The following is a 23,608-nucleotide window of genomic DNA, read 5'->3' on the forward strand; positions in this document are numbered from 1 at the left end:
GCGAATTATAAACTTCAATCGAGTCACCTCTGAGTTGCCTAGTTGCCAAGCTCTGTAGCCCACATAATTAGTCTTTCCTCATATGGTCATTTTTCTGTTGATCTCGCCATTCAAGTTGCCTGTCTTTGGACCCTTTCAAGAAGCTCAATGTCTTTTTTTCAGATGAAGTTTCCATTACTTGAACACAATATTCCAAATGTGATCTTACAATTGCCTTATACAGTGGGATTATGGCATCCTTATCTGTACAGGATAGCATTTGATAAATCATCGAGAGGACACCATGGGCTTTCCTGGCTGCCTGTTTACACCGTTCCGAAAACTTCATATCTGCTTGTATTGTAACTCCCAGATCCCTTTCCTCCTCCACTGATTTTAATTCAATAAGTGTATAATTTATTTGTGGATTGCTATTTCCGAAGTGTAAGCCCTTGCATTTAGCAGCATTAAAACATAGTTGCCACTTCTCTGACCATCTTTGAAGTCTGTTCAAGTCAACCTGAAGGAACTCTGCTTGGCACTGCTCATTAATGACTTCCAATCTTTACGTCATTTGCTTGCTCTTTAGATAAGTTTAAATGTCACAACTTAAGCTTATTTAATTCTTGCTTAATTAAGTGTGGCATATCAAAATTTTATGGTTGGTGAAGTGGGTGGTCCAGCAAAGTCTGCAACATAAGAATCTTCCTTATATTCATTACTTGCTTTATCCCATGATTTTTGGGGATCTGGTGTCAGTAGGGGTTTATTATGCAGAACAGACCTAATTGTAGATAGGTTAGGATATTTGATACTGTGCTTGATTTCTGGCCACCCATGATATTTTTTCCATGCAGAAATAGCAATTGTCAATGTGGTTGCTCAGTTTTCACCACACCATAGGAACAGCAAAATTCATACTTTTAATTTTCCCACTTGGCCACGTCCTCAGATGTATGGTGCAGATAATACAGAACATGTGGAGACCAAGTTTTGTTGTAATCACCAATCTTGTAATCAGTGTATAAAGAATATACATATTTAATAATAATAATTCTGTTGTTTTTTTTCATCTGAGGTTTTGTTGTATACTGTCCACACTGCACACAGAGCAGAAATTTTCCGAGTGATTCTGATACTTCCTTTGCTCTTATTAAAATTTTTAATGAGAAAAACAGAGGAAACAAACAATATATAATAGATATGTAAAGGAACTGCATATTCATCTACAACTGTCATTCCATTTTTGAAAGAAGTGGGAAGCAGACAGACAAGTTTGAACATGTTAACCTTCACCAGCATTCCTGCCATCAATGGGCACATGCAGACATTATTATTTGCTGGTAATACAACAGATCAAGTCCAAGAAACCTATAGGTAAAAAGAAATCCAAAGAAGAAAAATTAGTCAAGAAACACTTTTCATGATGATGACAAATGAAGAACAAGATAAACACTGAAAAGGATAAAATTGAGTATACTGAGTTATGCAAAGCCATTAGAAAAAGACTTGGAGAGGACATAAGAAGATTTAATACAAGAAAAGTAGAACAAGAACTGTGAAAACAAAGGACTTAAATCAACAGCTATGAGCAGTAATACAGAAAGACAAATGATACTGAAGAATAGCAATGGTGTACTTATAAATAGCAGAGAAGGCATAATCAAATAGCAGAAGACTACTATAGAGAATTATACAAGGAGTGAGGGAATGATACCAGCAGTGGGGAAGATGGATCACAAATTAGTAACATATACGATATACCCAATATCCTTCATGATATCCAGGTTTTCCTCTAGCTCCTCTTGGGTGTCTTCACAAAATGCATGAGAAAAGGTGTGATGCTTAAGGAGTGCAATAATGCAATCATAGTTTTGCCGTATAAAAAAAAAAGTATAAGAATGGAAATAAATCAGAAATTGGAAATTATAGTCAAGAAATTATAGACCAATTAGCTTGTTATCCCACATCTACAAGTTGCTCACAAGGGCCATTACTAACAGATTAGAAAGAACACAATGAGAATCAACTAAAAGCATTAGCTGTAATAATGATAAATGGCTGGAAGTCAAGAGAAGAATAAATTTTGGATGGATAGCATTCAGGAATATAGTCACTCCCCACCATGATGTATGGAAGTGAAACTTGGGCACTCACCAAAAGAAAGGAAGAGATGCTGAAACTACACAGCGAAGAATGGAACGAATTAGACTGTTAGATACAAAGAGAAACATGGATTAGGCAGGAAACTCAAGTAAAGAAGGACATCTTTATTAAAACTAAAGAACTAAAATGTGTTGGGCAGGACACAGCTCGAAGACACTATGACAGATGGACTAAGAAAATAACAGAATGGTACCTAAGAGGAGCTAGAAGAAAACCTGGAAGACAATGACAGAGATGGATAGATGAAATTCAAGAGTTTGTGGGTAATAAATGGATGGCCATTGCACAAAACAGAAGGAATTGGAAAGTTGCTGGAGAGGCCTTCATCCTGCAGTGCATTGAAAATGTCTGATGATGATGACAACAGATCAGTGTGTTTTCAGTTGCTTGAACATTTTCTGCAGATATTTTTCCACTGTCTTAAGTTCCTTTATTGTTCTTTGATTCTTTTATTGTTTATTTTCTTTGACATCCCATAATGATTTTTGCATTTGTTGTTTACCAGTACCTACACTATCTCTTCACCATTTGGGCTTGGTGCACTATGCCCTTAAATTCCACTGTGCCATTAACATCCATTTTTTCCTCCCACCATTTCTGCCTAGCTACGACAATATCCTTTACTACATATATTGTAATAATTTAAGTGCTGTCACTTATGTTTAGTTTATTCACCATTCTTTATTTGAAACATTGTACAGTGGATTCCGGTTATTTGGGCCACCGGTCAATTGGGGCAGCCGTTTATTTGGGGGAAATCTTAAAAAAACAGAAACCAATCGAGAAAATAGCCAGGGTTTACTTCGCTTAATTGGGACAGCATGCCATTTAATCGGAGCAGGAGACCACATCACTGGAGTTTAGCCTATGATTGTGTCCGACGGTACCACATGGTTTAGTCGAAATTCTGGAGGTCACAACCATAAAACAATTAGCAGTCACCTGTTAATTGGGCTTTTCTGTTAGTGAAATCTATCATAAACGGACAGTAAACTCTATCTTACTGAATTTGCGATAATACCGACAGCTGGAATTCTGTGAGTTATTATGGTGAAATGTGTTTACACTTCCATGAGATCTTCAATCATATAAAAAAATTAATTTTCAGATCTTCTCTTCATTCGTATTTTTAAAGCTTTGTAACTCGTTACTCAGTACTCACTTGTGCGTATTGTGTTACTTGCAATTTGTTTGTGCTGTGTTCTTTGTTATTGATTGCTTATCTTTTTACTGTTTTAAATTTTAACCCCACTCACAAATGTCAGTGAACAGAAATGTCAACTAGTTCGTATGTACATATTATAGTACGTATTAATTATCACGTATATTCTTCTGATTTTCACGTATTTTTTAATTGGTAAGGTAATAAAGGGTAAATTTCTGCTTAATATATCTTTGCTTTTATAGCTTGTGGATAATATTCCTCCTATTTTCACTAATTAGAATTGCTGTTTAATAGAATTAAAATTCAATTCACAAACGTGATCACAATGACCGGCGCTTACTGCACATCGTATAGTGAATGATATTTTACTATGTTGAGTTCGTCGTAACGTGATTTGATTTTACAGTGAACCAATTGTATTTTTAACTATTTACGTGAAACTTTGGATAATTGGGGCAGCCGCTTAATCGGGCCAAAATGCTAGTCCCGATGTGTCCCAAATAACCAGAATGGACTGAATTACTTTTTGCTCCCCCCTAAAATAGTTGATACTTATGAATGCTTATAATTATTGATACTCATGGATAAAATAGAACATGTAGAGTACAATTACTCATCTTTATCAGGGGTGTAATGAGTTGTCCCCTCATGCCATGACTTGCATATTCAAAGTATAATTTTTATTTTATTTATTTTTTTGTGTGTGCAGTGGCTTGTGATCTATGGCAACTGTCACTCACCCTGACCCCTCCTTTGGTTAGACCTTGTGCATCTATCTGCTTGTTTTGGGTTATTTTTTTTTTTTTTTTTTTTGGAGCATTAGCAACTAAGGCCATATTGCTCCGGGATATGCGGTGGTCATTCACTGACCTTTCCGCATCCTCTGTGTTTGGTGGTGACGGGCTCGAACCCCGGTCTAATCAAGAAGCGTGTGCTATGCACTGCTGCTCCTTCCCACCTGGCTACAGAGGCGCCTCTTGTTTTGGGCAATAGTTAAACTGGTCCTGGGTATGATATCCTATGTAACGGCGCCTACGTAGCCAGGTGGGAAGGAGCAGCAGTGTGTAGCACACGCTTCTTGATTAGACCGGGGTTCGAGCCTGTCACCACCAAATACGGAGGATGTGGAAAGGTCAGGGAATGCCCACCGCATATCCCGGAGCAATATGGCCTTAGTTGCTAATGCTCCTAAAAACCAAATTCTATGTTTAACACCTTGCCACACTGACAATTAGTCATGTGTAACTGTACTAAGTGCTACATAGGCCTTATGTAGCCTCAGATATCCTGATGATATCCCATAAGTGCTTTCAGGACATGCTTTAAGACCATTAGTTAGATGTCATCCACAGTAGGTCTTGGAACAGACCAAAATGTCTGACTATCCAAAAAAAATTGTTGAAATTATAAAATTCTATCAGTAAGAAAAATTGTCACATTTTATTTGTGTGCTCCCTGAGGAGTTAACAGTGAATATACTGATTAAAATAAGTTTTTTTCCAGCTCAGCAGCATATATCATTTAAGTAAATCTATGAAATATTCACAAAAGCTGAATTTTTTTTTTTTTTTTTTTTTTTTTTTTTTTGCCGAGACACATTCACTTGAGGAACTAAAAAGGCTCTGTGATGAACAGCCTCACCCAAATAATTTAGTAGTTTGGATTTTAATAACATTACACAAAGCCATCTCATAGCTTTAGTTGCTATGGTTTACTAGTTTTGTTTTTGTTTCAAAAACAAAACAGTAAACCGTATGAAATAACATACAGTAGGAAATAGCACAACATGACTGAGCTTTTAAATTTGCCAAAACCTCAAGAACAATTGACTTGAATTTTCCCACTGCTACAAAACATAAGAGATATGAAATTTAAACTAATTTGACTTTACACCAATCCAATCAGCCCAAATGCTGAACATGGCAGGAACAGTTACAGGTAATTAATCATCATTTAAATACTGATAATAACCTCTATCATAAAAAGATACAAAAAATTAAGAATAAATTTAATTCTTTTCATTGCAGATGGTTACCCACATATCAGGCAAAGATCAAGTGATTCCAGGTCTTTATGCTTGTGGTGAAGCAGCATGTGCTTCTGTGCATGGAGCTAACAGGTTGGGTGCCAATTCTCTGTTGGATTTAGTAGTATTCGGAAGAGCTTGTGCTCACACCATTGCAGAGCTGAATAAACCTGGAGATCCAGTTGGAGAACTTAAACCTGTATGTTTTTACTTTATTAGATTAATATTATGCAAGAGTGAGTTAAATGGGAATGGAATTTAATTTTTACCACATAACTAATGCATTTTTCAAAAAAAAAAAAAAAATCTTCACCGTACTTTAGGCACTTATTCCATCAGTACATCAGATTTTTTTATACAGTGTTCATAAATGTCTTGTATTCATAAACCCTTGGCACCAACATTACAGGCAATGTGGATAGATGAGTTTCATTAAGTACTATTGTTTTTTATTTTTACACTAATTTGAACTGTGTAGACAGTTTCAAATAACGCTAGCCAACAAAAATATTTTTTGTCATAATTTTGCAATGAAAATGTGATTTTGGAGGAAATAAATGTTCCGAAAATCACTATAAAAAGTCTCTATGAAGTCTACATCAAAAGATGAACCAATGCTTAATGTTGAAATAAAGGCATATATACATATAATTCAAGTTTGTAATACAAAGGGTACTAGGAAAGTTTTTTGCAAAATGACGCAACAAAGAATCACAGGAAGCTGCTTGTTGCAGCATGTTGAGACATGTTCATACGTGCATAGTAGCCGCCGCGCCAAGTCGATGGGCTCAGTTATTCATTAGTAGTGAGAGTGTAAAGTGCTTGCGATGGCATCGTGGTCACGAAATGAGATAAGGACAGTTTTGCGGTATAATTTCGTGCGTGGTTTAACCATAGACCAGTGCTTAGAAGAAATGACTCTTGCACTAGATGATGATTGTCCACATCGTACAACGATATTCAGGTGGTATAGAGAATTCCAAAGGGGAAATTTCACTCTGGAGGATTCTGAGAGGCCGGGAAGGCCACGAACGTCAGTTACGGAGGAAAACGTTACTGCTGTGAGGAAAATGCTTGAAGGAAAACAGGCGAGTGACCTACCAACAGATAGGATACTTTGGGCCTAAATGCACCAGCAATTCGTTCGATTCTGCAAGATCATTTGCACGTGAAGAAACTTTGTTCTCTCTGGGTGCCGCATCAACTGACTGAAGAGCAGATGATACGACATGTAACTTGGTGCCGGGAGATGTTAAAAAAGTTTGATAAGGGACAATCTCGGTATGTGAACAACATCGTGACAGGTGACAAGACTTGGCTGTACTATTACGATCTGCCGACCAAGGCTCAAAACAAAGTTTGGGTCTTTGATGATGACGACACACCCGTAATTGTCAGAAAATCCCGATCTGTAAAGAAGAAAATGATAGCTGTATTTTTGAAATCGAGTGGAATTGTGGAACGTGTCGTTTTGGACACGCAGAAGACAGTCACAGCTAAGTGGTATACTGAACAATGCCTGCCTAAGGTCATTGGATCTATGAAGAACCTGCGGCCAAAGTCAAGAATGGACACCTGGTACCTCCATCACGAAAATGCTCCAGCTCACCGCACCAAAGCCTGCACCGAATATTTGACCACGACAGGACTGAAACTTCTTGAGCACCCTCCCTACAGTCCAGACCTTGCTCCCTGCGACTTTGCACTGTTCCCGCATGTGAAAATGAAGCTAAAAGGGAGGCGGTTTTCCAGTGATGAGGACCTTCTATGGGCATGGGACAACGAGTGTGCTTTACTCCCTAGTGAAACTTGGCAGAACTGGTTTAAAGATTGGTTTCGGAGGATGGAGAGGTGTATTGAATGTAGAGGAAATTTACTTTGAAAAAATTAAATAAACAAAGCTGTATTGCAAAACTTTCCTAGTACCCTTTGTACAAGTGTAAAAAAAAAATTGTTCTCTGTAACTCGTTTAACTTCAGAAAAAATATAAAAGCAAAATAGTTATATTTCAATAATATATAATCAGCATACCTGTAATTGTCCTTAAAATGTTTGCTACTAGGGGATATTCTCTTGTACTCCTGCTTTCTATCCCTCACAAGAAACTAGCAGTAATCCCCCATCATTACAGGATCCCAGCAACCTTGATTTGGCTTTTCCATTGTGTAAATATCTTGATGACATTTCTTCCCCTGTTCATTACTCACATCTCCCAGATTTTTGGGGAGAAATTTGGGATGGGAATGAAGGAAATGAATTTTCAATGACATTCAACAGCCTATGGTTTTGTAGCACTCGAGTAAATTATATGCCAACATTTCATGGTTTCACAGTAATCCCCCTTTTCAACCTCCTTTAACTGAGTTTCAAACATTTGTCTTTCAGGAATTTCCTAATTTTGGGTCTTATGGAAAAATTCCTTAAGTTTGGCATATGTTAAATTAGGAAACACTTCCTCAAGTATACAAATCCGTTACCTTCTTTATCTAGTCCTTTTGCAAAATTTTTCATCAATCCAAGTTAGAAGTGCAGGTGCTGAAGAACCTTGTTTGGTTGCACTAAAGGAATATATTTTACATTACATTGTCCTGGTATGAACTCATCCCACTTGAAGTCCCAGTGTTGCACAAGAATATGTTCTTTTGTCGCATAGCTGTCTCACAAACACAAAAAACAACAATATTTTGTGAAATGCAAACCAATAACCTTAAGATCACTGCATATGTTCCAACCATAATCCTGGTATTTTATAGCATGTAGACCCTTAAACATGCTTTCCTGACTAAGTCTAATTGAATGAAACATAGGAACTGATAGAAATTCGTTGCCATTATGAAGCAAAACTGCTTTTATATTTAATTTTGAGACATTTATGAATAAATGCCATCCATCCATCTGACTTATGCATGACACCTAGTTCTTTCAGAAGTCCAATAATGTCTTTGCAAAAACATTCTGTCCTCTGTAGCAGATATTTCGAAAACTTTTCCTACCGCAAAGGTTGTGGGCCGCACCCTCCTACTGTTGAGGGGCTGTTTATATTTGGAGGATAGATTTACAACCCTGAGAACATGTCACAATCAGTTAATACTTGGAAAACTTGGCACAGCCTACAAAAATCCTCCCAAAAATGCTAGGTGAGCTTTCTTCAAATTGTAAATTGTTGCATTGAAATTCGAACCTAAGAACCATAGGTAGAAGTCTGATTATGTTTATCACAAGAAAATAGAGGCCAGAATTGATTGCTAAAATTAAGAGAATTATCTTATATCTGTTAAAATAAATTGGTATGTCATACATTACTGGTTAGATTTTGCTTATTGGAGGCTTGAAGTGGTGAAACCCATGTTTAGTCTCTAGAGCAAAGTTTCCGGCATCCCCCTTCCCCCATACTTCTCCTTCAACCCATGCACGGTACTAAGTACTATAGGTTTTGATACCTTTCGTGTTTGGGGTTTTCATAAAAAAAAAAAAAAAAAATTTATGTGAAATAGAAATATTTTGGTAAAATGCAACTCCCTCTATATTTAATAACTGTGACATGATGATGTGAAACTGTCATGGTGAGTTTCGAAATCTATGCATAAAAATTGATTAAAAACAGCATTTAAGTTCTTGGAGGTAAAAATAATGTTGGCTAGTGTAATTTGCCAAGCAGTAGGAGAAATATAGGGTTTTTTGGGGTACTTAACACTGACTCTGAGACCTAAAGCTGGTCTGTTATGGGATATATTAGGGTTACTTAAAACACAAAAAGACACTTTCATATGTTTGTATACTAATGTTAGGAGTGTTATCAATAAATATGCTAAATTCAAAGTAATGGTTATCTCAACTAATACCAGTATAATGGGGAATCAGAAACAGTGTCATCCTGACATAACAGATATCGAATATTTCCTGTAGGTGAAAATCCCAAAGTGATTGGATCAGTCTATTGTGCAATATATCTAAACAGCATAAAGGGAAGGGTTTCAATTTTTGTGATAGGAAATTATGATAGAAGGCAAATAATGCCCAAGGCTAACTAGTAGAAACTGTTCTAAGAAGTAATTCTAGAAGTAATATAAATTATCAAGAAGCACTGTACACTATGCTGAGTATAAAATAAATCAGCAATTATAGTTACTTGCAAACAAAAAAATATGACGGACTTTGGAAAGGCATTTTTGAAGAGGATTTTTTAAATGGGAATAAAGAATTTTTGCCTATATGAATAGTAAAAGGAAAGGAGTGAAGTTTAGCCTCTATGGCTAAATTCACTAAGGGATATTCTTTTGTATTTGATGAAGAAATGAAGAATGCACTGGGGGTTCAAGATCATCTCTATAGAACTGAAATTATATGAGGAATACAGCATGGGTTAAAATTAAATCACATATGTGATTTCTAAAAAGACCTGGATAATAATTCTGATTATATAAAGTTTGGGAGGGTGATACTTGATAGTTACCAAGATATGCAGTTTTGATAAGATCTAGATAAATTTTTCAGTTGAAAATTGACAAATTACATTATTAGGAAATAAGTTTCTACATGGGAAATGGTAATCATAGATTATCTTATTACTTTTGAAACAAGCTTAAGGTTGATGATGAAAAAGACCTAGAGTAATTGTGCAAGAAAAACGACTGGTACTCAAACAGAAGTAACATTTCCCCCAAACAGATCAGTGTCAGACTCTGTCAATTTTGGAAATACCCTTACCATCTAAGACAAACAAGGCTGTTAACACACCAGCCAATGTTCTGCATACTAATAATTACTCAAACTACTAAAACTGACTTGATAGGCATGAAAATGGAAGGAAACACTGACCAAACCTCTTCCCAGAGGAAGAGATGGACAAAGGAAGACTTTACATTCCAAAAAGAAAATCTGTTCATCATCAGCCAACAGTCCCTTGGACAGAAACTGAGGACTGCACTACACCCAAGTAATACCCAGTTTCCTTCAATGGAATTGTAGAGGATATCGCAGCAACCTAGATGACATTCGGGCACTCCTTCTCCAGTATAACACAGTTGTCTTTTGTCTTCAAAAAAACTAACATAACTGCTTCTAATACTACCTCACTTAAATATCATGTAATCTACAGAAAAGATAGTTTCTTGTGTAACCAATTCAGCTCATGTGGAGGGGTTACAATTGTAGTCAGTTCCAATATTCCTTTCTTGAAGAGCTCCAATATTCCTTCTAGAAGCTGTAAAGCTCTTTATACCTTCCCCCTAACCTCTTACAGTGACCTTGAAACTTTTTTTTTTTTTTTTTTTTTAGCTCTCTTTTCCATCATGGGGCATTTTAATGCACACAATCCTTTATGGAATGATAGGGATGCACAATAAACGGAAAAATTTTAGGAAAGTTTCTTAATAAGTAAAATCTGACACTATTGAATACTAGATTACCACTTATTTTTACCTGCCTTCTGGGTCAAACTCCACAATTGACCTCTCTGTATACTCACCAACCCTTTTTCAACTTTTGACTGGTCTGCATGATAGTCTTCTGGATGGTGACCACTACCAAATAGTCTGTCATATAGAAGCAAATTTACCACCCTGTTGTAATCAAACAGCTAAATGGAACTTTGAAAGCTGATTGGGAAAAATACAAACAGCTAACAATCCTAGACAAAACAATTGTTTTGGATGTATCAATTAATACTGCTGTTGATTTATATAACAAATCAAATATTGCATGCCAGCGAAGCAATAATACCAAGACTGTCCACTCACAAATCGAATAAGACTAAAACCCTGGTGAAACAATAAATGCAATCAAGCCAAATGAGAGACAAATAAAGCCTGGAATAACTTTTGCAAGAACCCTACTGCTGCAAATCTAGTGCAGTTTAAAAAATCCAAAGTCTGCCCTCTCTATAATGGAGTATGGCAAACTACCTTATCAAGACATACAGCAAAAATCACTCCTACTTTGCAACAAATTTTAGACAACAGATCTGATATTAATGCAGTTCTATCTTTCCTATAAAAAAAAGATAGTGCTATGAATATATAAAAGATACAGAATATAATGCACATATCTCACTTTCAGTTACACCCATTATTTCCTACCATCGTTTGGTGCATAATAAGTTTTCTTTTGTTGATTGCTATGAAAAAGAATTTTAGGCCTGCCAATTTTATTCAATACCCACTCATTTGTTCCTCAATCCAAGTAAGAAATACACAGTATTCTCCTGTGTATAATTCACATTTCCAAGGCCTCAATTTTCTTCCTGTCAACTCTCTTCGGATTCCATCCTTCACATCCATAAGTGGCAACTGGAAAAATTAACGAATCAATGATTCTCAGTTTTTAGGGGCAGATCATGATCTCTCCATAATTTTATCAGATCAGCAACCAATGTTTTAGCAGTTTGCCTGTCATCTCTTTACATCATTTGAGCAGTCACTATTTATATTTATTCTTCACCCTAAGTAATCAAATTCATCAACTTCTTCGATATCTTGCCCATTAACCTTCACTTTACTGGAATCAAGATTATTACCATAATTTTAGTTTTACATACATTTAGAAACAATCCTTTTTTCTTACTTGCTTCACATACTCTCCTCAGTTTCTTTAAGATGATACTTAGAATTACAAATTAGCACAGTATCATCTGCATAAAGAAGGTTGTTTATCTTCAGTCCTCAGATTTTGATGCCAGTCTCTAAATCTTCCAAAGCTTCACCCATAATATCTTTGGCATAAAGATTTAAAAAGGTGAGGTGACAAAATACAGCCCTGCCTGACACAGTTACCTATTGTGAAAAAGTTAGTGTTTCCCATGTTCATTTTCACAATTCTTTCCTGTTCCTGGTACAGTAACTTAATCAGCTGAATTATGTGGATTGTGAAACCCATAATAGTCATTTCCCATAGTTTCTCATGTTGAACACAATCAAATGCTTTTGCATAATCTATAAAACACAAAACAACTGGAACATTGAATTCTTTGCATTTTTCAATGGTCAGTCATAGACTTAAGATCTGATCTCTGGTTCTTCTACCCTTTCTGAAACCTGCTTGCTCTTCTGGCATTTCAAGTTTTCTTGAGATTCTGTTTAATATGATTTTAAGAAGAATCTTACTAGTGTGAGAAATTGGGCTAATAGTCCTGTAATTTGAGTAAAGTTTCAGATCTCCTTTTTTTGGTAAGGGGATGAAAATTGATTTCTTCCAATCTGAAGGCCACCGTCCTGTTTCCCAAATTTTTACAATAACTTTATGAAAAATCTCGGCCCTTCACACCTGTAGCTTTAATCGATTCCGCTGGGATTTCATCAATTCCAGGTGACTTGCCACACATTAGTTCTCTGATGGCTTTTTCAATTTCTTCCTTCAGTGGAACTGGTTCATGATCACACTCTTGAAAAGGGGCTGGTAGATCATTACCTCTCTTAATGACTGGATCATCATCAGCCATTTTCAATCCACTGCAGAATGAAAGGACCCTCTCCAGAAACTTTCAGTTCTTCTGTTTTGTGTAATGACCATCCACTTTACTACCCACAAACTTGTGAATTTCGTCTGCCCATCTCCATTCCTTGTCTTCCAGGTCTTCTTCTAGCTCCTCTTGGGTCCAATTCTGTTATTTTCTTAGTCCATCTGTCATAATGTCTTTGAGCTATGTGTCCAGCCCAAGACCATTTTAGTTCTATAGTTTTGATAAGAATGTCCTTTACTTGAGTTTACTGCCTAATCCATATATTTGTCTTCTTATCTAACAGTCTGATTCCTAATATAATTCGTTCCATTCTTTGCTGTGTAGTTCTCAGCTTCTCTTCCATTCTTTTGGTGAGTGCCCAAGTTTGACTTCCATAAGTCATGGTGGGGAGTATACATTGGTTCATTATTTTACATTTCTGACAAATTGGGATATTGCTACTCAGTATGTGACTATATTTTGTGAATGCTATCCATCCAAAATTTATTCTTCTCTTGACTTCCAGCCATTTATCATTATTACAGCTAATGACTTGTCCCAGATAAGCATATGACTCCACCTTTTCAATTACTGCTCCTTCAATCATTATGTCCCTTTCTGTGACATACTTGTTCATCATTACTTTTGTTTTAGCCTTATTCATCTTTAGTCAAAAATCCTTACTAAATCTGCATAACTGATTAAGGTTTTCCTCTAATTCTTTGGGATCTTGGCTTATGACTACAATGTCATCTGCAAATCGTAAATGGTTTAGGTACTCTCCATTCACATTGACTCCTTTCTGCGATCAGTCTAATCTTCTGAAAGCTTCCTCAAGGGCAGCAGTAAACAACTTTGGAGATATTGTGTCTCCTTATCGAACTCCTTTCTCAATTTTAAATTTATTACTGTCTTTGTCTAGTCTAATAAAGGAGGTAGCATTCTCATATTTTCTTCAAAATCACAATATATGGGGTATCTATGCCTTGTCTTTCTAGTGGCCAAAACATTGCCTTATGCTGTATGGAGTCAAATGCCTTTTCATAATCCACAAATTCTATATTCATTTGCTTTCTCCAATAGCTGTGATATTATTGTGAATGTGATCCATAGTTGAGAATCCTGTCCTAAAGCCAGCTTGCTCTTTCACTCCATTCTCATCAAGTATTCTTTCTAATCTGTTAGTAATGACCCTTGTGAACAACTTGTAGATGTGGAATAACAAGCTAATTGGTCTATAATTTCCAATTTCTTATTTATCTCCTTTCTTATGCAGGAAAACTATGATTGCATTATTCCACTCTTTTCTAATGCATTTTGTGAAGAATCTTGCCAGTTTCTGTGTCATGTCTCTTCCTCCCAATTTTAACACTTCTAGAGTAACTTCATCTTCTCTGGGCCTTTCTGATTCTTCATTTTCTTCAAAGCATGTTCTACCACATCAGGAAGGATAGCAGGTATGTCGTATGTGTTACTAATTTGTAATCCACTGTTGACATCATTCCCTCGCTACTTGTATAATTCTCTATAGTAGTCTTTGAATGATGCCTTCTCTGCTATTTATAAGTACACCATCACTATTCTTTAGTTTCAGTATCATTTGTCTTTCTGTATCACTGCTCATGGTTGCTGATTTAAGTACTTTGTTTTCCCTTAATGCTTGTTCTACTTTCTTTGTGTTAAATCTTATGTCCTCTCTGAGTCTTTTTCTAATGAGTTTGCATAACGCAGCATACTCAATGTTCTCCTTGTCAGTGTTTATCTTGCTCCTCATTTGTTGTCTTCAGTTCATCATGACTAGTGTTTCTTTACTAATTTTTTCTCCTTTGAATTTCTTTTTACCTATAGGTTTCTTGGGCTTTATCACGTTCAGAAAGTTGTAGTATACCTGGCCGATATCTTGGTCCTGAACAGAAGTCCAGTCTGCAGAGGTTCACACTTGTTCTAAAGTTCCAGTACCTACTGCTTTTTCTCCTCTTCTGTTATCTCAAAGACCTTATTATTTACTCGACTCAGTTTTTTCCTTTCTTTTCTTACATCTATATCAAGTGTATCTTACCATTCTGTGATCACTTCCAACATTTACCTTGTTCAGGATGGTAACATCATTCACGATATATCTTCTGTTAGTGAGGATGATGTTAAGTTCATTAGTTGCTAATCCATTTGTGCTCTTCCATGTCCACTTTCTGTTCACCCTTTTCTTGAAAAAAAGTGTTCATTACTGACATTCCACAAGTTTTTCACCTCTTTCATTTCTTTTACCAATTCCAAAATTTCCTATAGTTTCCGTTTACACGCTGTTTTGACTCTAGCATTAGTAGAGGCATATGATGCAAGAAAGCAAGCTTATGCAGCATCAGCCAAAAAAAACCAAAAAAAAAAAAACACTTCCATTTCACCCCTCCGTTCGTTTAAAATACCTGTCCAGCTGAGCCTTAAATTTATTTAGGCTATCAACTTCCATAACAAGGGATGTAAGTCTGTTCCACCAACCAACTACCCGCTGGCTAAAGGCAAATTTCCACACATCTATCCATCTATCCTACATCTGTCTTTTCTCAATCTGAATTTATGCCCTCTCAGGTGATTATTTTGAGCAAAAGGAAGAATCCCATCGGCATTGAGCATGCTCAAACCATTCAAGGCTTTATACACCTCTATCAGATCACCTCACCAGTGCCTAGTCTCCAGACACTGTAATTTGCAAAACTTAAGCCTTTCTTCATACGAGCAACCCTTTGTTCCATTCACTAATCTTGTTGCCTTTCTTTGTACTCGTTCCAGCAGCTCTACATCTTTCTTGAAATGAGGCCTCCAGACCTGTATACAGTACTCAAGGTGTGGCCTGACCATTGCCTTATACAAAGGAATAATCACCTCCTTATGCCTTCTAGAAAACTTCCTGTATATCATTGACAAGATGCCATGAGCTACTCTTGCAACCCATCTGCACTGCTCAGAGAACTTCATATTTGCCTGCACAATTAGCCCCAGGTCCTTTTCATTCTCTACCACTGTCAGTGTAGTACCACAGAGTTGATATGTTGCTCTGGGGTTGCTGTTTCCCATATGTAGTACTTTACATTTGTCAATGTTAAACCTTATTTGCCACCTCTCAGCCCATCTGCTCAACCTTTCCAGATCCTGTTGCGGCAGCATAGCGTCAGTAGTGTCCTTAACAACCCTGCCAACCTTTGTATCGTCTGCAAACTTGGACATTAAGCTTGTTATACCATCATCAATATCATTTATAAATACAGAAAACAATAATGGACCCAACACTGAACCCTGAGGGACTCCACTAATAACATTAGTCCACGATGAGCAGTGTCCATTGATTACCACTCTGTCTTCTCCCCCTCAACCATCCCTTAAACCTTAGCATTGAAGTTTCCAACTCTTTCCAACCTTAGCATTGAAGTCCCCCATAATGATAGTGTAGTGGGTTTTTTGCTCATCTGGAAGACTCAAATTCTCTACATTTCTTCAACCTCTTCATCATCATGGCTTGATGTTGGTGCATAAATCATTATAACCTTTAACTTGTACCTCTTAGAAATCCTGAGTAGTAGTCTTGACACCTTGGTGATGTACTTTTGAATTCCAAAATGTTGTTTTATATCTTTATGAACCGGAAAGCCAACTCCACCTTCACTCCTTTCACTGTTTCCATTGGTGTACAGCATATTTCCACTTGATAAACTTAAGTGATTCATTTCTTCTTGTTTCAGCCAAACCGATGATATTCAAATTTTCTAATTCCTTTTCCAGCTCTAATATCCTGTCTTCACCGATGAGCAATCCTACATTGTAACAGGCCAAGTTCGGTTTCTGTGCATGGCAGCCTGGTTGTACCCAGAGATTCTTAGCACCCTCTGCTTCCACTCTGATCCTCTTGCTGCTATAAGAGGGGGACTGAAAGCTGCTGGGGACTGAGGGCCATTTGTTTTGTTGTGCTGTCATGTGCTGGAGGGTTTGGTCTTTTCCTCTTCACGCTGACAAGGCAGTTTGAAGAGAACCACTCTACACGTTCGTTGCCACCTATGTGACGTAACGGGTCTAGCCATCGTGAAGGTGTGCACGAGTGGATTTTAGGGAGGCCGGCCAACCGGACTTCTCCTAAATCTTCTGAAATGGAAAGATATTGGATCCATCAGTGTTTTAGACTGTGTGTCTGATACACACAATGCCTGTTCCCCTCTAAGCCCCATATGACTGGATAGATCTCATCTACCCAAGGTGCTTTTTTTATGTTCAGCTTTAACAATTTCTTTTCCTTTCCTTTCAGTTATCTCCAGTCCCTAGTCATTCCTCATGTGTAGATGTAGATTGAAAATACAGTCAGTTGTGCTATGATGCAGTAAATGTGTTCCTAAATCTCTGTTATGTTATGTTATTTCACGTATTAAAAACAACAGGGCTTATGGGGAAAATAGGGAAAGAGGCAGAGCACTCAAAAAAAAAAAAAAAATGTTTAGTGTGGTAAGATACACTAAAAAAGTTAGAAACCCAATAAAATTGCTAACATGTTTAAACATCTTAAATTTCTAATAAATATTATAGTAAATATAGCAGTTTACCTTGACAAGATATGAAGTTTGCTTGATTCATATTTCTGTTTATTGACATTTTTTTCTTCTTTTTTGAATTGTAAAATTTAAAACATTAAAAAAGGTAAGCAATCAATAATAATGAACACAGAATGCACAAGTGAGACAAGTTTACTAAGCTTAAAAAATAGGAATGAAGAGAAGATTTTGAAAATTTATTTGTTTTTTTATGATTGAAGATTTCATGGAAGAGGAAACATATTTTACTATAATAATGTAAAAGCCCACAGAATTCCAGCTATCGGTATTATAGCAAATGCAATAATATAGAGTTTGCTACCTGTTTATAATTAGATTGCATTAAAAGAAAAGCACAATAAATCAGTAACTGTGAATTGTTTTTATTGTTTTCTGGTAGTGACCTCCAGAAATGTGCTCTTCTGTCTCACTCCTTGCGAATTTTTGTACAAACAGAAAAATGCAAGCTCCTGAAAACATGAGTCAGCCTACAATATCACTTGTTATCTTTTGAATACAGCGAATGACAACAGTGTTTCTGACCAAAACAACTACAGTAAATGGGGAAATATAGATCTCACATTTGACTTTTTTCTTTTTTTTTTTTTAAAGCTTCGTAAGCTTGTATGAATTGCTGTGCCAGGTCGTTTCCTTAAGCTTGGTGCTGTGTTTTGCATTCACCTGGTGTTACTCACAGAGGGAATTGCGCATGAGCAATCGTGAGAATCGCATTATACTCGCATTGTTCCCTAATATATAAGTCGCGTTGGAGCAATTTTGTGTTGCAAAAATGCGCATTATAGCAGAACTGACTATACTTATTCAATTTTTCAGGAACTAGAGCAGTGTCATCAACATCCCAATGTGATATAACCCTTTCCTTCTACTGTTAATATATAAGCATGGAAGTCTTTGCTGCTTTCATTTACCAGAGACCTCATAATTTGCCTTATGAGTGACTTGGTCACCTGCTTTGTGACTTGAATACAGAAGGTTATCAAATTGTAGCATGGTGCTTAATGATTTTGTAATAACTGAGACAAAGTGGAGGAGAAATTGTTGAAGTTAAACATAAGAAAGGCACCTGGGGTGGATGGAATCTATCCAGTTATATTAAAGGAGGTGGCAAAGCAACTAAGCAAACCCTTAGCCATAATTATGAGAGCATCCTTGGACTCAGGGGAGGCTCCCACAGATTGGAGATGTGCAAATGTATCCCCAATTCATAAAGGGGGATCGAAGGGTGACACGAGTAATTACAGACCAGTTAGTTTAACTTCTGTTCTGCGTAAAATAATGGAGTTACTGGTTAAAGATGCATTGCAGGATCATGTAGACAAGACTGCAGCAATAATTCAGACACAGCATGGGTTTGTTAAGGGAAAGTCTTGTCTGACAAATTTGATAGGATATTATGATGTGGTTACAAAGGAACTGTATGCAAAAAGTAATTTTGATATCGTATATTTGTATTTCAGGAAAGCTTTTGACACTGTTGTGCATGGAAGACTATTGTACAAATTGGAGCAGAATGGTATTAAGGGTAAGTTGCTACAATGGATAAAAGGATGATTGAGTGGGAGAAGACAGAGGGTGGTAATTAATGGGTGCTGCTCTTCGTGGACTAATGCTATTAGTGGAGTCCCACAGGGTTCGGTGTTGGGTCCTCTGTTTTGTATATTTATCAATGATGTTGATGAAGGTATATTCAGGATTAGTGTCGAAGTTTGCAGATGATACAAAGGTTGGCAGGGTTGTTAATGGCAGTGTGCTGCCACTGCAACAGGATCTAGATAATTTGGGCAGATGGGCTAAGAAGTGGCAACTGAAGTTTAACCTTGACAAATGCAAAGTACTGCATATAGGTAGAAGTTACCCCAGAGAAATGTACCAACTGTGTTGTACTACACTTAAGGTGGTAGAAAATGAAAAAGACCTGGGAGTAATTGGGCAGTCAGATATGAAGTTTTCTGAACAATGCAGACAGATTGCTAGGGCAGGTCATGGGGTTTTGTCAATGAAAAATAGGAATTTTGCTAGCAGGGAAAAGGAAGTGATTGGCCCTCTGTATAAGGCAATGGTCAGGCCATGCCTTGAGTACTGCATACAGGTCTGGAGGCATCATTTTAGGAAGGATGTAGATTTGCTTGAGCATGTACAGAGAAGGGCAACAAGATTGGTGAGGGGAATGAAGGGATCCTCTTACCAAGAGAGGCTTAAGTTCTGCAAATTGCAGTGGCTGGAGACTAGGCACCTGCGCGGTGATCTGATTGAGGTGTATAAGGCCTTGAATGGGTTGAGCACTCTGAATTCTGATGGGATCCTTCCACTTGCTCAGATTACAAACCTAAGGGGGCATAAATTCAAATTAAGAAAAGACATATATAGAATGGATGTGTGGAAATTTGCCTTTAGCCAGCGGGTGGTTAATTGCTGGAACAAACTTCCATCTGTTGTTGTGGAAGTTGATAGGTTAAATAAATTTAAGGAGGAACTGGACAGGCATTTGGAGGGAATGGTGTGATATTTTTTTTTTTGGCTGATGCTGCATAAGCTCATACACTTGCTTTCTTGCATCACATGCTGCTGCTACTACTAATTTATATTACTGTATAGGCTACTGTATCACTTAATAATTATACACTGAAAGGACAGAATTCATGGGATACTCGGTTCCTGGGCAACACAACGCTGTCACCCCTCTCACTAATGGACAAAACCACCACTTGGCATGTATATATGTAGACGGTAATTCAATGTCAGTATGGATAAACATCATGAGTTAACAGACTTTGAAAGAGCGGTGATAGTGGGTGCTTGACGCATGGGTCAATATCACAGAGGTGGTATAGAAATTGCCCTATTCTTGTTCGACAGTATCAAGAGTGTATCAGCAATATGCAATTTCTGGAATAACATCTCATCGTGGGCAGAGAATGGTGGTGGATGAATGTGGCTGTTGATGTGTCTCACATGTTTCAGCCAATCGAAGAGTAACAGTGGCACAAATCACCGCTGACTTCAATGAGGGAGGTGCCAGAAACGTGTCCACCAAGACCCATCAGGTGATCATTAGCTGCAGTAGGTTATGGGAGCTGCCAACCCACCAGAGTCCCATTGCTAACACCACAACACAGGACTCTGTGGGTGAAAGAACATTGGCACTGGAGCTTGGATGATTGGATACTGGTCTCGTGTCTGAGTCCTGTTTCCAGTTATTTCAAGCAGACGGGAGGGTGCATATCTGATGGAAACTGCACAAAGCTAGGCACCTATCATGTCATCAAGGAACTGTTCAGGCAAGTGGACCGGTCAGTAATGGTCTGGAGCATGTTCAACTGGCACATGTTGGGACCTCTGGTACGTCCAGACGTATCTCTGAACAGTCCAGGTTACGTGTCCATCCTTGCAGACCATCTGCATCCTTTCATGGCCATCATGCAACCACAGGGCAATGGACTCTTCCAGCAGGACAATGTGCCCCTCCCAAAGAGCTGTAGTGACTAGAACATGGTTCAAAGAGCATTCCGCAGATTTTATCACCATGGAATGGCCTCACCGTTCACTGGACATGAATCATGTGGAGCAACTTTGAGATTCTGTGGAAAGGTCCATTTGAGCTTTGGATCCTCCACCCAGTAATGTGACTGAATTATGGACAGCAGTGCAACAAGCATGAATGGAAATAACTGTTCAATGCTTTCGTGAACTAGTGGACTCAATACCTCACCTTGTGACTGCCCTTATCTAGGTGAAAGGTGGGCCTACCCATTACTAGGTAGGTATCCCATGATTTCTGTCCACTCAGTGTATGCATCCATGTACTTTTCTTCTCTGCCATGTGTGTTATTAGTTCATCTGACATCCATTTAGGTCTCTCAGCCTTGAACAGTATTTCTTCATTGGTATGTAAAGCCTGGTAGCTTCTATGATTACTTCCCTGAATTCTTCCCATTTAGAAATTGCTGTTGGTAACATCATCAGCTCGTCCCACTGCATAGAATTTAAAACCTGTTTGAGACCATTATAATCATCCTTATGAAACAAAAACCTTTCCCTTTACCCTTAACAGTAGTTAGGCCTAATTAAATTCCACATTAGTACACTGAGATTGCTGCCACCCTGTGGGTCTCTTACCTACAGATTCTTAATGCATATAGAATCAAACTAGATCAAGAGTATTGCTTCTTCTTGTTGCATTTCTAACATGCTATAATGTTAGAAATGCAACATTATGCTGTAGGATGACTATATTCTACAGCATTAGGTCTATAATGCTGTAGAATATAGTCATCCAAGAAATCTACAGAGGTCTTGTTAGTGTGTGACCCGCCCGCAAATTCCAGTCAACATCTGGAGAGTTAAAATCTCCCATTATAAGACATTCTGATTTACTGGCCCACTGTATTTCTCTGTGTAGTTGTTTGGTTTACTCATCACAGTGATTAGGCCTATAACACACTGACTCAGTTTTGTTTTTCTAGTGCTTTCACATGGTCACCTGTGTCAACTTTATGTACTGCTTTAGATTTAATATGCTTCTTAACTAAGAGTATTACCTCTCCTGTCCGTCCTACGTGTATTTCCCATATTCAAATTGAGTATAGCTTATGTCTGAGTGACACCATGTGTCTGCTATCCCTACAATGCTTTTTGCATTAGTGTGTGTGCGCGCGCACGCGCGCAAGTATACATGCTACATTTTCTTACCCTAATGTAGCCAGTGTATTTACTTGTTCCACGATGACCCACAGTAATACCTGAAATCCTGAACACCTTGCTTTCCAGGCTGCTGCGTTTTTTTTTTTTTTTTTTTCTTTCTTCTCCCAGTCTCTCTGGATGGCTGACTACAGAGGTTTCCAAGCATAATCCAGGTAGTGAAATTTTTTTTTTTTTTTTTTTTATGAAACCCCCAAACACGAAAGGTATCAAAACCTATAGTACTTAGTACCGTGCATGAGTTGAAGAAGTATGGGGGTTGCCGGAAACTTTGCTCTAGAGACTAAACATGGGTTTCACCACTTCAAGCCTCCAATAAGCAAAGTGGTGGTATTTCACCGGTTGATGAAAGTCATCCACCACCTCCGACCTGCCATTCTCAAAAATGTTTTTTACAGTCTCCAGGATGTTCCAAAATTCCTTCAGTGTATGCCATCATCACTTGATGTTTCATGGCAATTCCTAAACACCTTCATATAACATCTCATAAAGTTGGTTATCACTTGTTGTCCCAGGGACTTTATCAAAGAAGTGGTGCTGGTTAGCATGTAGACGTGTATAGTATCTTATGTAAGGTGACTCCTAAATGCTGGTTCAACTCTGCCATGGTACACAGTGATGATACAGAAATGCTAGAAATGTGTGTAATGCTATGTTGTTTAGTTGTTTCTGGCCACTTTTCTACCAGGAAGCAACAAGCACTAGTGAGGTGCGTCTTGATAGCCATCTATGCCATGAGGAAACTGGCCACAACTGAGTGCGAACCGCAGTAAAACTAGTGTCTAAATGTCCAAATCATTCAAAATACGAACAAATGTAATAAAAATTACAAAAATAAAAGGAATTAAAAAGTATAAAAACAAATACATGAAGTAAAAGAAAATTAATAAAAATAAGGAATTGATAGCAAACAAAAAACAAAGATAAGAATAAATAAAATAAAATAAAATTCTGCACCAGTGCAAGGCTGGTGCCAGCAATGAGAAACACAATAGAGGAAAGAATGACAGTAAAAGTAGGAGAAGAATAAAAAGTAAACACGTAATAGACAAACAAAAGGAAAAGACATGAATTAAAAGGGGGGGGCAAGGGGGAAGAGATCAAGATTCCACAAAGGATGACCTGTCAGCAGATAATCTTGCCCCTGACACCAGCAGGAGATAGAAGTCAGGAAAACAGTGATATTCAGTGTCGTACAAGTAAGATTAGCAACTGTCCAAGTTGAAGGTGGTGGTGGTGAAGAGAGTACTTGAGCCAAAGATGGTGACAGTGAAGGTGGTGGTAGTATCACAAAATGGTGACAATGGAGGTGGTCTGGACTGGAAGTAGAGCCAGAATAGGAGTAATTCCTGGAATTGAATCTTTGGAGTCCAAGAGAGACAACTCATTTGAGAAAATTGACAGGTAGCAGGCAGAAGCTGACGAAGATCCAAGTAATATGGACAGGTAAAAAGAACATGCTTCCACAGTTATAGAAGGGAGAATCACAGATTAAACATAGCAAGTTTAGTGCAAAGGGAACCATGTCCAGTTAGAAAAAAAAGGAG

At 37.6% G+C, this 23,608-nt stretch overlaps 1 protein-coding gene across 1 annotated transcript in view; it reads left to right on the forward strand.

Moving 5' to 3' along the window:
- Window positions 1-23,608, forward strand: part of SdhA (succinate dehydrogenase, subunit A (flavoprotein)) — a 221,429-nt gene that overhangs the window by 143,246 nt on the left and 54,575 nt on the right. Inside the window, exon 11 of the mRNA XM_090376065.1 lies at window positions 5,338-5,535. Within this exon, the coding sequence (XP_090232191.1) occupies window positions 5,338-5,535 (198 nt within the window). The remainder of the gene's footprint in view (window positions 1-5,337; window positions 5,536-23,608) is intronic.

This window comes from Mastigoproctus giganteus, chromosome 6, assembly GCF_048544385.1.
Source record: "Mastigoproctus giganteus isolate SK-2022 chromosome 6, ASM4854438v1, whole genome shotgun sequence".
In the NCBI taxonomy this organism is placed as follows: domain Eukaryota; kingdom Metazoa; phylum Arthropoda; class Arachnida; order Uropygi; family Thelyphonidae; genus Mastigoproctus; species Mastigoproctus giganteus.